We start from the raw sequence: 17,127 nt of genomic DNA on the forward strand, positions 1-17,127 counted from the left end.
CAATCACAGTTTTTCGTTTTGGACCTGACACCTGACAGATCCGCCTGCTCCTCTCAAGTTTTACGGCTGCGAAAATATCCTCGCCAAAACTCCGAGAGTCAGACATTCTCCACAAGGACTTGCAGCGCGTGCCGTCGTGGTTGGGTGCAGGTGCTGCCTGTGACCGTGGAATCCAGGTGTCAGCTGTAGCTGCATTGCCTCTTGCAGATCCAGGGGCCATTGTTCAGGAACTGCCTAATGTCATGGCCTCTGGTGGTCAGAACCCTTGCCCTTGATTTATGCAGCAAACAGACAGAGCTTGCTTGCTTGCTTTCTCTTTCTTTCTTTCTTTCTCTTTCTTTGTTTGTTTCTTTGTTTCTTTGTTTCTTTCTTTCTTTCGTTCTAACTTTCATTTTTCTTTTTCTTTTCTCTCTTTCTTTCTTTCTTTTTTTTTTTTGAGATGGGCTCTCACTCTGTTGAGAGGCTGGAGTGCAGTGGTACGCTCTCGGCTCACTGCAGCCTCCAACTCCCTGGTTCAAGTGATTCTCCTGCCTCCCTAGTAGCTGGGACTACAGGTGCCCGCCACCACGCCTGGATAATTTTTGTAGTTTTAGTAGAGACAGGGTTTCACCATGTTGGCCAGGCTGGTCTCGATCTCCTGACCTCGTGATCCACCCGCCTTGGCCTCCCAAAGTGCTGAGATTACAGGCGTAAGCCACCACGCCTGGCCTGACAGAGCACTTTCTAGGACTTTGCAAGGATTCAACAGGCCTTTAAGGCCATGCCACCCTTTCTCAGTTTGACTTGTGAGACAGCTGCAGTGCGGCCTGTCAGTGAGTGTCATGGCCAGTGGTCAGTTCATGGAGGGGGATCGAGTCCAAGTTCTCCCACCCAGGGTCAGTGCTCTGAGCCAGGCAGAAGTGCTGGGCACTCCTGCCAGCAGCAGGTGGCTCTTCACCCACCTCTGGTCACATTCACCCCCTCCTCCTCCCAGACCTAAGCTCTATCCCCACTCCTCCCAACCGCAGCCCTGAAGCCCAGCCACAGGTTTCTCCTCAGAACCCCTTCATTCCTGGTGGGTTAGGGGCTCCACTGTCGTCTGCTGGTGTCCACATGAGCCTTCCAGTGTAACAGTAACAGGATTGCCTTCTGCTCCCAGGGGCACCTCTCTTCCCCCGAGGCCAAGGCACCCCCAGCTGCTGTAACTGGCATCCAACACAAGACAAACCCAAGCTCTATAAGGAGAGAGGTAGGACGATTGTAAAGGGGAGGCTCTGAGGGATCCTCAGGTCAGCCCGCATCCCCGGGGAGTAGGGGAAAGTAGCCTCCTGTTTAGAGAGCGGTGAGGCAGAAAGAGCAGGTGGGGGGCCCAGGAGGAACAGGAGCAGCCAAGAAGGGGACCCGGCCGGCCTCCCCCAGGTCACTGAGGAGCTGTGTGCTGGCTCACGCTGCAGTGGGTGATGTCCAGGGGCCTGAGGAAGGATGCAGGCTCATGCAGAGCCGGGCTGATACGCCTTTTATTCCAGTGTATCCGTAGGACAAGCAAGTCAGCTAACCTCATATGAGGCCAAGTGCAAGTTGAGAAGATCCAGGAGCCAGCTCCTCCCAGCTGAACCGAGCGGCGCCCTCAGCCTTCGGTAGACCTTGGCGAAGGAGGCTCTTCCCTCTTAGACATTTCCTGGAGCACAGAAGGCTGGGAGTGGTTTCCTAACCTTCACTCTTTCCTAGGATTAAAGGGCAAGACATTGGAGCTTGTGTAGGTCCCGAGCTCCAGAAATAAGAGTTTGGGCTCCCCGAGGGTAGTGGAGTCAAATTAGGAGAGAGTGAGGGAAGGAATGGTGTGGTGAGTAGTTGTCTTGCTATGCAGATTAAAGTCGCTCAGGTAATAAAGCAACTGTCCCCCTGATACAGACACTTTCATTCATGTAGATCACCTTTATAGATGTAAATTTCCTTTACAGAAAGGCAGCTATTCAGAACTACTTTTGTATCTGCAGTGTCTCAAAATAATCCGGTGGAAATACACCAAAGAAGTGTGTTTTGGGATGGCATATTCTGGTCTTCTAGAGTCATATTTTGGAGTGGTGTCCTGAGGCCCAACAGTATCTAGAACTGATGAGACTGAACTTATAAAAGTGACACTTTGAAGACAAATCAGCTTACTTTCATAGATCAGTTTTTCTTTCCATTTTTGAATAAAACATTATTGTAGTATTTTATAACTTGTGAAGTTCTCTGTAATCTAAACCCATTAGGTTGTATTTTAAGTCAATTTTTCTTGAAAGCTATCCATGTATTAGACTAGCACGAGAATGTAATTTCTGCACCTAGAGCTAGAGATTAAAAAAAAAAGATACATAAGTGTTTTGTAAAATAACGTCATAATTTAGTAGAAAACTAGACTTTCAATTACAAAATTAAAATCCAACATGATCCTCTCTATAACTGAGGTATCTGCTGAGGTCTGAGGGTAAAACCCGTGGGGTGGCCTTGCCGAGCAGGGACACTGAGCAGGCTTTCCCTGAGAAAATTCCGTGTGAACAGGACCTGGAGGCCACGTGGGAACCCTGGCTTACACTAGAGGTGGAATTATGGCTGCCAGAGGTGAAGGATGAGTTTGGACATGAGCCAGTGGAGTGATGGCATTGGATTGTGAAGGAATTTGCATCCCCTGTTAAGATCATGAGTTTAATTCTCTACACCAATTGTTCTGGGGCCTCGAGGATAAAATTCAAAGAATCTATTACTTGGATGGTAAATATATACAAAACAATATTTATGTGTTTTTCCCCTTAAGCTTTAATTTATATTTAGCATTTCCTCACATTTTAAAGACAGGCAATAATATTAAAAGAATATTAGCAGGCCAGGCACAGTGGCTCATGCTTATAATCCCAGCACTTTGGGAGGCCGAGGTGGGTGGATCACCTGAGGTCAGGAGTTCAAGACCAGTCTGACCAACATGGTGAAACCCCATCTCTACTTAAAATGCAAAAAGTAGCTGGGCATGGTGGCAGGCACCTGTAATCCCAGCTACTCAAGAAGCTGAGGCAGGAGAATTGCTTGAACCCAGGAGATGGAGGTCGCAGTGAGAAGAGATCATACCTGTGCATTTTAGCCTGAGCAACAGAATGAGACTCCATCTCAAAAAAAAAAAAAAGTATTAGCATACCCTGTGACTTTGTCACCAAATCATAGATTTGTTTCATTTATTGCAGATATCTCAAAATGTTACTACACCATGGTTCGAAGTTGCCTCAGTTATTAGACTTGCCACCTGTTATTGAGTGAAATAACAAGATACATAATGTCATGCCACAAATTTTGCTTTATCTCACTTTTGTAAGAATATGTTAATATTGCTGGTTTCCTTTGTAATCTTATGTATTTTATTTTATACAGTAAGACATTAGTTTGAGAAACTTACTAGACTTCACCAGAATGCCGAAGTAGTTCAGATTAAAACAGTTATGGACTCTGGAGGACCTTAAGAAACAATCACAGGTTTTAAAGTGAGAATTACAACGGCCTTAGACACATTTTAAAACCTAATATTGTACAGTGTAGATTACGGACTCTTACGGAAACACTTGTGGCAAATAGAGAGAGACTGGAGGCAAAAACACATGTTTAGGGCATTGATTTGAAGTTGCGGGCATAGAGGCTGCAGCCGTGCCCAGGCTGAAGCTGCGTTAGTGGTGCCTGCTGTGGAGGAAATGATTGGGGTGATGTTTAGGTAGTGAGCGGGAGCCTGGGGTCTGCCGCTGTCCGGGGGGGCATTGAGATTTGAAGGACTGGAAGGAGACATGGCTGCACGTGCTAGGAAGAGTTCTGGATGGAGAGAAACCTGATGAATCCAGAGAAAAGAGAGGAACAAGGCTGGTGCACTGGGAGTGAAAGATCAGAAGGTTTCCCAGGAGTCAGGGGACCTGGGGATTTGGCTGTGATGCATTCAGGTTGTTTTAGGTGCAATGTGATGTCACTGAAGAAGTTTAAGTGAATGAGAAGTTGCTTACATGCAGAGAATGAATTGTGTGTGGATGGGGGTTGGGGGAAGTGAGGAAGGAGTAGAGCAAGGGAAGCAGTGAAGAGGCTTCCAGGAATTGGGAGCGGGAGGCTTTCAGCTCCAACACACCTGTATCGCCTTGTCTAGCTGTATGTACGATGTACAATTTTGAATAACATGTATGATGAATTCTGTGCTTCTCTCCCATCTTCCTACCCAACTGTCCCCTCCCTTGCCCCATTCCTAGTGAAGTATATCCTGTTAAAATACGAACACTTCTTCCATGATCATCATGTTAAACTTGTTCATTACATGGTAATTTCCATTTTTAATGAGCATGATCTTAATATCTGAGCCAATAAGAAAAATAGAACAAAATTATATGTCATAAACCATTAACTGTCAATTAATTGGTCTATCTCAGTTGACACTAGGCCCTTCTCAAGTCTCCCACATTTTGAATATTCTTAATACCATATTCAACACTTAATGTTTTTTGTTTGTTGGTTGGTTGGTTGGTTGTTTTTTTTTTGTTGTTTTTGAGACAGAGTCTTGCTCTGTTATCCAGGCTGGAGTGCGGTGGCGCAATCTCGGCTCACTGCACCCTCTACCTCCCACGCTCAAGCGATTCTCCCATCCTGAGTAGCTGGGATTACAGGTGTGTGTCAACATGCCCAGCTAATTTTTGTATTTTTAGTAGAGATAGGGTTTCACCATCTTGGGCAGTCTGGTCTTGAACTCCTGACCTCAAGTGATCTGCCTGCCTCAGCCTCCCAAACTGCTGAGATTACAGGCATGAGCCACAGCGCCTGACCCAGCTCCATGTTTGTTTTGTTTTGTTTTGTTTTTTAATGGTTTTGTTGTGTTTTACTCTTGATATTTTACAGGTAAGGTTATTAAGGCCATGTGTATGTAGTTCCAAAAGCTACCAATTATTTCAATCTATAATAATGGTCTATAAATAAACAAGCAAACCTGCAAAAAGCCCATGTAGGAATCATCTAGACCACAGGTCAGACAATTGCTTTGGTTGGCTCACAAAATATTTAATATTTACAAAAATCAGTTATCAGTATTGAGAATTCCATGTTACATAATTTGTGAGATACCCATAAATGCACTTTCCCTTTTTTCCGACAATAGCAGAATTTGGAAATATTTGTCCTGCATTCCCACGTAGGAGGGAACCCTGGCAGAGTGGGCGGTCATGACTTCAGGGCCTCCTCTAGTTTCTTCCTGGCTTGCTCATTGAAGTTGACTGTATGGCCTTTGGGCACTAGAAAGTGTGAGTCCTCTCCTAGGTCAAGCATCTGGTTGGCTAAGCAAGTGTTTTATTTGCTTGACACCTAACTCCAGGCCAGTATTGTTTGTCATGCAGCTTTTAAAGGATTTGTGAGATACCCTTAAATCTGCTTTCCCTTTTTCTCTTGCAATAACAGAATCTGGAAACATTGGTCCTGCTTTCCCATGTCTTGGATACCCCATTCCAGGCCAGGTGTCAAGCGGAAGAAAGGACTTTCAATAAATAAAACAAAAACTTGAAACGACGTTTTTTTTTTTTTTTATTGTAGGCAATTAATTTTCTATCACTGAGATATAAAAATAAATAATATAAAGAAATGAGAACATGAATTTGAGCTATTTTATTTTCTTGTAGGGTATCATGTCTGACAGAGGTGACACTTAATTAGATAGTTTATTAGTGTTTGCCATTTTATAAAATTGATAAATTGATAAGATGACACTTAACTCTGATATGTAAGTCAAATAAACATTCCTAGGTTCTACTTGAGATTTAGAAGCTAAGATTATAATTAATAACTCCTAAGAAGATGCATAAATCATACAGAGAATTCTTGTCATTTTCAATGATGTCTGTGCTGTACACCTTATTCTTAAAGTTTGTCATTTATTTATGACCATGTAAAGGTCAGAGATGTTACTATAGATGTAGCTGTCTTGAAGTTAAATGACTTACCAAGAACTTTGGTAAAATCAAGCCATGCACTCTATTTCTAAGTCAAGAACTGAAAAACTGACAATAGCATGAAGCTATTTATCAACTAACTAGATATTAGCAGGAAAATATAACAGATATCAGAGAGATGACTGCATGGTTTCATGACACTTATGATTTAAACACTTGATGTGAATAATAGTTATTTTTTCAGATCCAAACAAAGGATTCCTTTATAAAAGATAAAATTTTCTATGTTATTTTACTTTTGTTGTATTTTTTTTTTGAGACGGAGTCTCGCTCTGTCACCCAGGCTGGAGTGCAGTGACCAGATCTCAGCTCACTGCAAGCTCTGCCTCCCAGGTTCAGGCCATTCTCCTGCCTCAGCCTGTAGCTGGGACTACAGGCGCCCACCACCTCGCCCGGCTAGTTTTTTGTATTTTTTAGTAGAGATGGGGTTTCACCAGGTTAGCCAGGATGGTCTTGATCTCTGACCTCGTGATCCGCCCGTCTCGGCCTCCCAAAGTGCTGAGATTACAGGCTTGAGCCACTGCGCCCGGCCTACTTTTGTTGTATTTCCTTGGGCTTACTGCTACTTAGATTTTCATAATACTCGCAAGAATTTTGACATGTTAAGCATTTTAGTGACTTGCTTTTCTTTGAGGTTTTGCAGTCTGCCATTTGGAGAAGTTAAGTCCCTCCCTCCCTCCATCCCTTCTTCCGTCCCTCCCTTCCCCTCCCCTCCCTCCCTCCCTCCTTCCTTCCTTCCTCACTTTCTTCATTCCTCCCTCCTTCCCTACCTCCCTCTCATTCCTTCCCTTCCTCTCTTCCTTCCTTTGTTCTTTAGTCTCTTCCTCTCTCTCTTTTCTGTGTTTTAAAGCATATTCCTGCCTTGTAATGCATAAACTCTTTGGGAAAGAAAAATTATTCAATACCGAGTATCTCAAAGATAATTTTAAATGCTTTAGGCATAGGAAGTAAAAATGTCTTTTATTTTCAAACTTCCACTGTTTTTCTTCTTCCTTTTGCCATGTGTGCTAAACACCATTTTTAAAGATAATCGGATGTGTTAAATCTGTTTATTCTGCATCACAATCATAAAACTGCTGAATTTTATGTGAAATGATTTTTTTAGAAAATAGGCTATAGTTTGTTATACCAATTTTTCTCCCTTTAGAAGAACAAGCAATTAAACCACCTCCAGGTACAATGAGCATCTGAACAATTCATTCTGAATTTTGTGAGCATGCAAATTGTTGCTTATACACAAACCATAATTTGTACATAAAGTTGATATGCTTCTAAAACTGCATCATTCCTTTTCCTTTCAACGGGGATTGAGTGACTTTGAAATTAGGGAAACAGGGCAAGGGGGCTTACTCAGTCTCTTTTTGTACCCCTCTGCGTGAGTGAAATTGAGCTCTCAACCTAAGGCTTTACAAAGATGCCTTTTTTGCGTAAAAGTACTTCCAACAGTGACTACAAAGGGTTGTAGCAATCCCCACCCCCACTAGGACAACCATGTACAAGACAGAAAAGGCTAAGATTCCCCTTAGTTTGTGGACAAGACTCTTAGAAACTAGGACCTGAATCTTCGTTGTTGACCGATGTTCTCCCTGCAGAACACAGGTATCTACTTCTTTTATGGGTTTTCTGAAAGCAAAAGCAACACTCTTACCTCCGTTCCTCTGAACCAAAAGCTGACGTTCTCCGTGTGCATCCATAGACCCATCTCCTAGGTGAAGGCTCCTTCAGATTTCCACATTCCACTTGCTGCAAGCCTCTCACGCAATGCAGGCAGCACCTTCCGTGTGCAGGCTGGTCCTCCTGAAGCACTGATGGATGAGCCTGCAGTCTCAGCGAGGCCCAAAACTCTGACAACAACTTTTGCAGCAGTTTGGTTGGCTTCATCAACAGGTGCTGGGACTAGGAGTTAAGACCACCAATGGAGCATATTTAGGCAGAAAATATGTCTTAGAATTGAGAACCAGGGTGATATCCTTGGTTATAAAGAAAGAGTGATATGCTATCCCAGAAGTTTAGAATGGTCGATAAATATGGGAAATTGGTGAGCTTCTGGATGTGTGCACTTGGGAAATTCTGTGGACTACCATTCATGGCTGAGATGCTACTGTGACCCCAGATGGATCTTGTCATTGAGAGGGAAGCTGAGGACTCAAGCGGGGCTACAAAGTCTTCAGTGAACACCTTGATGTAAACTGCAGCCCTACTCTCTGTAGCAATGCCCTTTTCTTAGAGTGATTCACCCTAATTCCCACCACGAGAAGCAGTGGCCTCTTCCTCCTTGGTCTGTGTCCATCAGAGCAGTGGCTCGAGGGCTTCGCCTTGAGTAATGAGAAATATTTTATCAAAGAAACTAGACAATTCTTTCCATCAAGACTAAGCTTTACTGAACTAATATATGCCAACAGTGATTCATTTCATTTATCATCCCATTTAATTCTGTGGCCCTTGAATAGATGGGAATATTTAGTCTCCTTTCATGATGAATAAATGAGCCTCCTGGGATTAAGTGGAACATTCAGGTCCCTATATTGGGAGAACCAGGCTGAACTCAGGTCACACCAGGGTGCCTCACCTATTTTGCAAAGCTACTTCAAGGCTCATGTATGTACTGCCGAGGTAGATTTCTTTATGTGTTGATGATTCTCTTTCTAATTCAACTCTTTTCTTTTCTTGAGATGGAGTCTCGCTCTGTCACCCAGGCTGGAGTGCAGTGGTGCGATGTCTTCTCACTGCAAGCTCTGCCTCCTGGGTTCAAGCAATTCTCCTGCCTCAGCCTCCCAAGTAGCTGGGATTACAGGCACCTGCCACCATGCCCGGCTAATTTTAGTAATTTTAGTAGAGATGGGGTTTCAACATGTTGGCCAGGCTAGTTTCAAACTCCTGATCTCAGGTGATCTGCCTGCCTCGATCTCCCAAAGTGCTGGAATTACAGGCATGAACCACTGTGCCTGGGCTTAATTCAACTTTTTAATGACAGATAATACAACAACTCTTATAGAACTAATGGATAGTGCCTCAAGAAGTCTTTAGGAGTTGCCCAGTATGGGGACGCAGAAGTTATGTCCTTCAGCTGAATCAGAATTTGTTTGATAATCGTGACTTTTACCACCTTTTACCCTAGACGATAACTTCTTTATCAAATTCCACGGAAGTGATCTTTCTTCTTTTTCTCTTACTTGATGATTTTCTTCTTAAATTAAAAATTTTTATACGTTTAAAACCCATTTATGAGGATGAATGCTTTTATGATGGGTACAGAGCAAGAAAGCCATGCTTCATGAGGGTTCTGACAGCAGATTGAGGCCTCCTTCGCCCTCTCACACCTGTACAGTCCGGCGCTGTGATGCACTGCAAGTCCTTCAGAGGCATGTCCAGGAAGCCAACACAGGCAGTATGAAACCCATCACACCCACACCAAACAGGATGCAACAGGATCCTTCCAAAATACATCTATTTTCAGCATACTAAGGAAGTATCTTAATGACTTCTTTTTAGTTATTTCCATTCAGATTCCTAATATAGTGCTTTATACCTTATTGTGTGAAGTGTGACAATGAATCCAAGTTTGGAAAAGACATTTGAGAACATAGAGAATATGACTTTGTATATCAAAAGTTGAAGGGAATATCATTATTAATATTTAAGTAGTGAAGTACTCAGTTTAACAAGACATTTGGAACAAAGACCAAAAATTGGTGTAACTGATACTCTTACTTGGCGATACTCTTCGTTAGTGCGTAGTTTACAATAGAAAAAGAAACTAATTGGCATTTTAAATTCTTGAGATAATTCTGAAATGAGTCTTGGGCTTTGAATAATCATCATCATTATGATGTTGACCGGCAGATGGGGTTTATCAGGTGAAAAAATGGGTCCTGAGTTTTTATAGTATGTCTATGTCCATTTATAAAGTATGTTCTAATGAACATCCTGTGGTCTGAAGAATTTGATGACTAGTTCCTCTCCACTTAGGAGTTGGCGAGAGTGTGAAAAGGGGCACACACTTTGGAGACGGGGCTGCAGAGGTCATCTCTCTACTGCCTGAAACTCTCCCCTTATCCCAGACACTGAACTCTTTCTAGGTTTGGAACACATACTATTACCTTTGGCTGAAAAGTCTGCCTTTCTTGGTCTTTTCCTGATCTGTACCATTTTACTACTTAGATCTTAATTTAAACGTCATTTCTTCAACAAAACAATTTTGACCACTACTGCATAACCTTAACCAAGTTTTATATTTTCTTTATTTCAATCCACTGTTTATTTTTTAATAATAATTTATGCAACTTACAATTCTTTTATACAATCATCTACGCTTTTGTTTTTTTGCCTAAATTCACAAAAGTAAGACCCATTCTAGTTTCCATTTATAACTAGCATTTATAACAGAATACACTGTCAATATATAATTTTTATTTCACTCAATAAATGAATGATAAAAACCACTGCGCTGCCCACACAGGCTAATCTGCTTTCCCCACGCACACAGGATAATTATTTTATTGTCATTAAGAAAAGAAAAAAAAACAAACAATTTTTTTCAACAGTTAGAGTAGCCCACAGCCATTGGGCTTGGAATCATTAAATGCAACTTCAAATTTCCTATTTTTGTGTTTGTCATAGAGGTTAATTTCATGAGCAGAAGAGGGCTAGAGCTTTCAACACTGGTTTTACATATCCCAAAAAAGAACTTAATCGTACTTCTTAAATTACCCAGCAGACTACACAAACAAACTAAGGAAATGCATTGCTTTACATATTATTAACACTCCTTTGTGTAAATGTGTGTGTCTCTGTTAAACACTGTTTTAAGTGAAGGTTCACCAGGAGTACCTATGTGCCATTAACTTGTTAATATTGTATTGTGATAGTTGAGGCTTGTATACTTCCAAGGCACTGCTAATTCATGGGTGAAATCTTCTAATGAAGATTAGGTTGTATTGAATCTAGTTTTATTTGCTTCTCCTCCTCTAGAAACTAGCAATCTGCTTTTCATGTCTTTTTTTTTTTTTCTTAAGGTTTTATTAGCATTCATATTTGGTATATAGGAGGACTCATTTTTCCAAGAGTTTATTACATTTAAAGTCAAACAAGAATGAGAATGAATTGCTGATTTCATCCTAAAAGAGAATAATAAAGAAGGAAATGTGTTGATAGTTGAAACTCAGTGTGGAATTATTCATTCGTTTTTTGTGAGCATGGGTCTCTAAAGCAATTTTAGGTCCAAATAGCAATATTGCGAGGAGGCATTCCATGCACTCTGCATGTTTTCTAGGCCATTTGGCACTGGCTTTCAAGAAAAGGCTGTTTTTGTGGACTTCAGCGTGGAGTGGGCCCTGGCAGAGGCACCAATGGCCTTGCTGTGCATTTGACAGGTTGGCCCAGGGAGCCACACGATGGGGGAATGCAGATGAGGGGTGTGCGTGTCAGAGAAAGAGAGAGATGCTGATTTGGCCTGGCTTTCTGTTTTAATGTTCCCTGTCCCTACATTTATTAGCATAGATTTCTAAGCATCTAGTTTTTCAAATAGGTGATAACAACAAAAACCATCAATAATGAGGGACACGCCACTCTAGCCTTTGAGCTACATCCTTAAGACGTAATTGTTCCACAGAGGTTTGAATATTCTTCCTTCGAACACCTGCAGAACTTTTTCCTTGCAGCCAAGAACAATGTAAAAGATTCTAACAGTCCAATATTCTACTTTTCAGACACAAAAACAACTGAGAAACACTATTCTATATAATGTAGCTACTGTATGGTAGACTGTTGTATTCGTCCGTTTTCACACTGCTGATAAAGACATACCCAAGACTGGGAAGAAAAAGAGGTTAAATTGAACTTACAGTTCCACATGGCTGGATGGGGCAGCGGGGGGCTCAGAATCATGGCGGGAGGTGAAAGGCACTTCTTACATGGTGGTGGCAAGAGAAAATGAGGAAGATGCAAAAGTGGAAGCCCCTGATAAAACCATCAGCTCTCGTGAGACTTATTCACTCTCACGAGAATAGCATGAGATAGATCGGCTCCTATGATGCAGTGACCTCCCCCTGAGTCCTTCCCACATTCACAACATGTGGGAATTCTGGGAGATACGATTCAAGTTGAGATTTGGGTGGGGACACAGCCATACCATGTCAACTGCACATTCCATTTTCACAAAATTGTGAGTTAAAAACATTTTTTCTTTCATAAATTTCATTAATAGCAATTGTGCTTATAAGATGTATTGATCTATAGTACATCCTTATAGAGTGTATCCACTCCGTAGTTCCGTGGTATAATGTAGCTTTACCAAAAAGCAGCACTGGAACATTCATGCCTTTTTTTATTTGTAATTACATGTTTTTAAAGTAATATCATTTTTAATTGGCAAATTATAATTGTATACATTTATGGGGTAAAAACATTCATTCTAAATTCGTAATTTATCCTTGATTTTCTGTGAATAAAGCTTGTAAATATTGAGTTCTAAAGACTACATGTCCAAAGATAGCATTGAGTTCATCAGAATACTCATTTTCAGTAACTATTTTTAATTTCATATTATCAATATATATTAGGTTTGTGTAAAGGTAACCGAGGTTTTTGTCATTGAAAGTATGGCAAAAACTGCAATTACATTCACACCAACCTAAAATACAGGTAATTCTCTATAATATTTAGGTGCATTATAAATTAAATGTAATAATTTTATTTGAATCTTATGACAGTTTATTAAGTTTTATCACATAAATTACTTGATATTCAGCCTAAGCTTGTTAATTAGGCAATACTCCTTTGCATCTGTTTTTTGTTTGTTTGTTTGTTTGCTTTTTAAGAGACAGGATCTTGCTGTGTCACTCAGGCTGGAGTGCAGTGGTATGATCATAGCTCACTGCAGTCTTCAACTCCTGGTCTTAAGCAATCCTCCTGCCCCAGCCTCCCTAGTAGTTGGGATCACAGGCATGAGCCACTGCTCCCGGCCCTATACATCTTTAGATAATAGGTACAAGAGGTGATGTCTGGAGCTCTTAGGGAGCCCCCAAGGCCCTGTAAGTAATGAGCAACATAATCCAGTGGGGTTCTGGGTTTCAGAGGCTGCCCAGTGCTTCCCCCTAGATGAAGTTTCCTCCTCTCCCACTCTGGGAGGAATTTGTCTCACGTCGTGTTCTTCCCAGTTCTCGTCCCTGGGGGAGCCAATGCCAGGGATTATCTCAAGATACTTTTGCCACTGTGTGTCCTCTGATCTCGATTTTTCTTGTTCTCAATCATTTTTCTGCTGCTTCTCTGACTCTTGTTCAGAGATATATCATTGCATAAATAAAAATAATTAAAACCAAGGGATGCTGGAAAGTGAAATAAAGGATTTTTGTAACCTGCTGATTATAGTCAGGGCTTAACGATAGGATCCTGTTGTCAACTGCATAGTATACTTATAATATTGAAAATATAAATAAATACACAGAAATCTCTACAATCTGTGGCTATTGAATGATATGACATTTAATTGCTGGCATTTATGAGTCTCTCCCTATTTTTTTGTTGTTGTTGTTTAGTCATTTGGATTTCTGTAGTGTAAATAATGCTGCAATGAACACCTTTAAACATTTACCTTTTTCTTCTTGGAAATCATGCTCATAATAGAGATTTCTGTAAATGTATTACTAGGTTTAAAATTATAATTGATTTTTTATGGCTCTATTCCAATGACTTTCCCAAACAGTTGTGGCAAATAATGTTGCCATCATTTAGTTACTCAAATGACTCACTAGCATTGCATATTGTTTATTTATTTGAGATGGAGTCTCACTCTGTTGCCAGGCTGGAGTGCAGTGGCCTGACCTCGGCTCACTGCAACCTTCGCCTCCTGGGTTTAAGAGATTCTCCTGCCTCAGCCTCCCAAGTAACTGGGATTACAAGTGCCCAATCACCACTCCTGGCTAAGTTTTGTATTTTTCATAGAGACAGGGTTTCACTATGTTGGTCAGGCTAGTCTTGATTTCTTGACCTCCTGATCCGCCCGCCTTGGTCTCCCAAAATGCTGGGATTACAAGCGTGAGCCACCGAGCCCAGCCTGTATATTGCTATTTTAAAGAGGAAATGATGCCATTTCATTAGTTTATTAAATAGGAAAAAGCTATGGATAATAATGAAACCTCATGGCTCCATGGAATGCTTAATATTTGGCAAATGTTAATAAAGACAAACTCCAAACAGCACTTACATTAATCTTGCGAACGCCAAGGTCACGGTGCAGGCCCACATCATACATTGCCTAGTTGCTATCTTCCATATGTTCTCACTTAATCTTTATGGTGATATCCAATCGCTTTAATATAAAACACAGACTGATTCATATTCTGAACCTTACCTGTCTCTTAAATCTAATATCTGAGTAAACCTATATCATGCCCTCTGTGTTCCCATTCCCCATTTGGTGGCCCCTCCGCCCCGTCCTGTCTTTTTTCCTGCCCACCCCTATTTTTTCCAGGTCCTGAACACAGAAACAAAAAAGTCTAGAATTTGGCCGGGCGCGGTGGCTCAAGCCTGTAATCCCAGCACTTTGGGAGGCCGAGACGGGCGGATCACGAGGTCAGGAGATCAGGACCATCCTGGTTAACACGGTGAAACCCCGTCTCTACTAAAAAACACAAAAAACTAACCGGGCGACGTGGTGGGCGCCTGTAGTCCCAGTTACTCGGGAGGCTGAGGAAGGAGAATGGAGTAAACCCGGGAGGCGGAGCTTGCAGTGAGCTAAGATCCGGCCACTGCACTGCAGCCTGGGCGACAGAGCCAGACTCCGTCTCAAATAAAAAAAAAAAAAAAAAAAAAAAAGTCTAGAATTCTGGGAAACACCTGTCATAATAATATATTGTTTGATTTTCCAGCATTTATTTACAAGTTTCAGAGCTACAGGCTCACTCCAATATTGTCAATGGTTAAGGAATTTACATATAAAATTGAAATGCCCATTTCACTTCATTCTGCACAGGAAATGTTCCTCTGCAGAATCTCGAAGCCTTTATTTTATGACTTGATTTTCAGTTGATTGTGAGGACAATGACCAGTGACCTCATGCTCTTTAAAAACTCATTGTGTTGCCTGGCACTGAGGGTTGATTTCAGCAGAATTACATGACAGGGAGGAGGTTCTCCCAGAACTGGTGCTACACAGTATGGTTTTGCTGCTGTGTTAGGAACAGGTTCCCAGTCAAATGGGAACTACCTTTATGGATAAAGCTGTGCCTAAACATTCAAAGATGCTAGAGAGGGCTTCTGCTGCTTCGAGTACTCACACCGTCTTCAACAGAGCGGGCGAGAGGAGTCTGCACAATGGCTCATTTAGCTTTAAGATTACAGTATCAGATGACACCTAATTTATGGATTAGTTACTTCTTACTAATTAATGAGTAAATGTTTAAACCACACAGACTGCAGACATTGATTATCTCTTGTCTTACCTAGAGTTTATTCTAGGGAACATAAAAGACTGAATGATAAAGCACAATAAATCATGTTATAAAAAATTGTACTGACAGTAGTTGCCAGCTTAGGGATTATACAGTTTTGTTTTGTTTTGTTTTGTTTTAGAAAAAGACTAAAGAGACTGGAATGGATTTTCCTATTATATTTGTATTAAACAGTTAGTTAAACAAAACAATGACATATTTCCCAGTCAGGAGTACTTAGACTGGTAGTATATTTCCTGTTTAAAATGGAATTATTAGGTACATGTTTACCCAACATTCTTTGTGGGCCCCTTTTATTATTATTTGTATTACATTTTTTGGGGGGGGTGGGGACGAAGTCTCGCTCTGTCTCCCAGGCTGGAGTGCAGTGGCATGATCTCAGCTCACTGCAGCCAGGTTCATGCCATTCTCCTGCCTCAGCCTCCCGAGTAGCTGGGACTACAGGTGCCCACCACACACCTGGCTAACTTTCTGTATTTTTAGTAGAGAGGGGGTTTCACCGTGTTAGCCAGCATGGTCTTGATCTCCTGACCTCATGGTCCACCCGCCTCGGCCTCTCAAAGTGCTGGGATTACAGGCGTGAGCCACTACGCCTGGCCTGTATTACTTTCTTAAATAATTTACATCATATGCCTTTTTTCCAAAGTAAAGATTATCAAATTTATTTTTGGTATGTGCTACCTTCCTTTTAAAGGACACACTGTTTTATGAAATGCATATGGTTATAATTCTACTCCTACCAATAACAACTATATTGGACTGGATGGCAACTGACTCCTTAGAAAATATACATTATTAAACTTATATCCAACAACTTCATCTTTTTTTTTTTTTTTTTTTTTTTTTTTTTTTTTTTTTTGAGACGGAGTCTTGCTCTGCCGCCCAGGCTGGAGTGCAGTGGCCGGCTCTCAGCTCACTGCAAGCTCCGCCTCCCGGGTTCACGCCATTCTCCTGTCTCAGCCTCCCGAGTAGCTGGGACTACAGGCGCCCGCCTCGTCGCCCGGCTAGTTTTTTGTATTTTTTAGTAGAGACGGGGTTTCGCCGTATTAGCCAGGATGGTCTCGATCTCCTGACCTTGTGATCCGCCCGTCTCGGCCTCCCAAAGTGCTGGGATTACAGGCTTGAGCCACCGCGCCCGGCCATAACAACAACTTCATCTTAAGCAGCTATATATGATGACACTCCTCCTTCAAATTCCAGAGTAATTTAACCCCTCAAATATACGCTTTATTTTGTCTATTTGTTTCTTTCAGCCTATGAATTACAGAACTGTCCAGATCCACCCCCATTTCAGAATGGGTACATGATCAACTCGGATTACAGTGTGGGGCAATCAATATCTTTCGAGTGTTATCCTGGGTACATTCTAATAGGCCATCCTGTCCTCACTTGTCAGCACGGGATCAACAGAAACTGGAACTACCCTTTTCCAAGATGTGACGGTAAGTTCATCATTTCGCTTGGGGGCAATTTAATGTTTCATGGGCATAATAGCACATTAAATATTAAATGAACATATCCAATAATTTATTAATGTATTCAATAAATATTTGTTGAGAATCTATTATGTTTTACTCGCTCTACTTAATATTTAAGGAATATGTCATATACTAGTAAGTTAAAAGTAAAAAAAACCCTTGTTGCCAAGGAAATTATAAGGATAGAAAAATAGTAAACACAAGAGGAATGTTATACTCAGCTGCAGGT

At 41.4% G+C, this 17,127-nt stretch overlaps 1 protein-coding gene across 1 annotated transcript in view; it reads left to right on the plus strand.

The window, feature by feature from the left end:
* The window catches only part of CSMD1 (CUB and Sushi multiple domains 1), a 2,074,981-nt gene that overhangs the window by 1,873,048 nt on the left and 184,806 nt on the right, over window positions 1–17,127 (plus strand). Inside the window, exon 42 of the mRNA XM_033177634.1 lies at window positions 16,674–16,862. Coding sequence (XP_033033525.1) covers window positions 16,674–16,862 — 189 coding nt within the window. The remainder of the gene's footprint in view (window positions 1–16,673; window positions 16,863–17,127) is intronic.

This window comes from Trachypithecus francoisi, unplaced genomic scaffold, assembly GCF_009764315.1.
Source record: "Trachypithecus francoisi isolate TF-2019V2 unplaced genomic scaffold, Tfra_2.0 Contig01558, whole genome shotgun sequence".
NCBI classification, from domain to species: Eukaryota; Metazoa; Chordata; class Mammalia; order Primates; family Cercopithecidae; genus Trachypithecus; species Trachypithecus francoisi.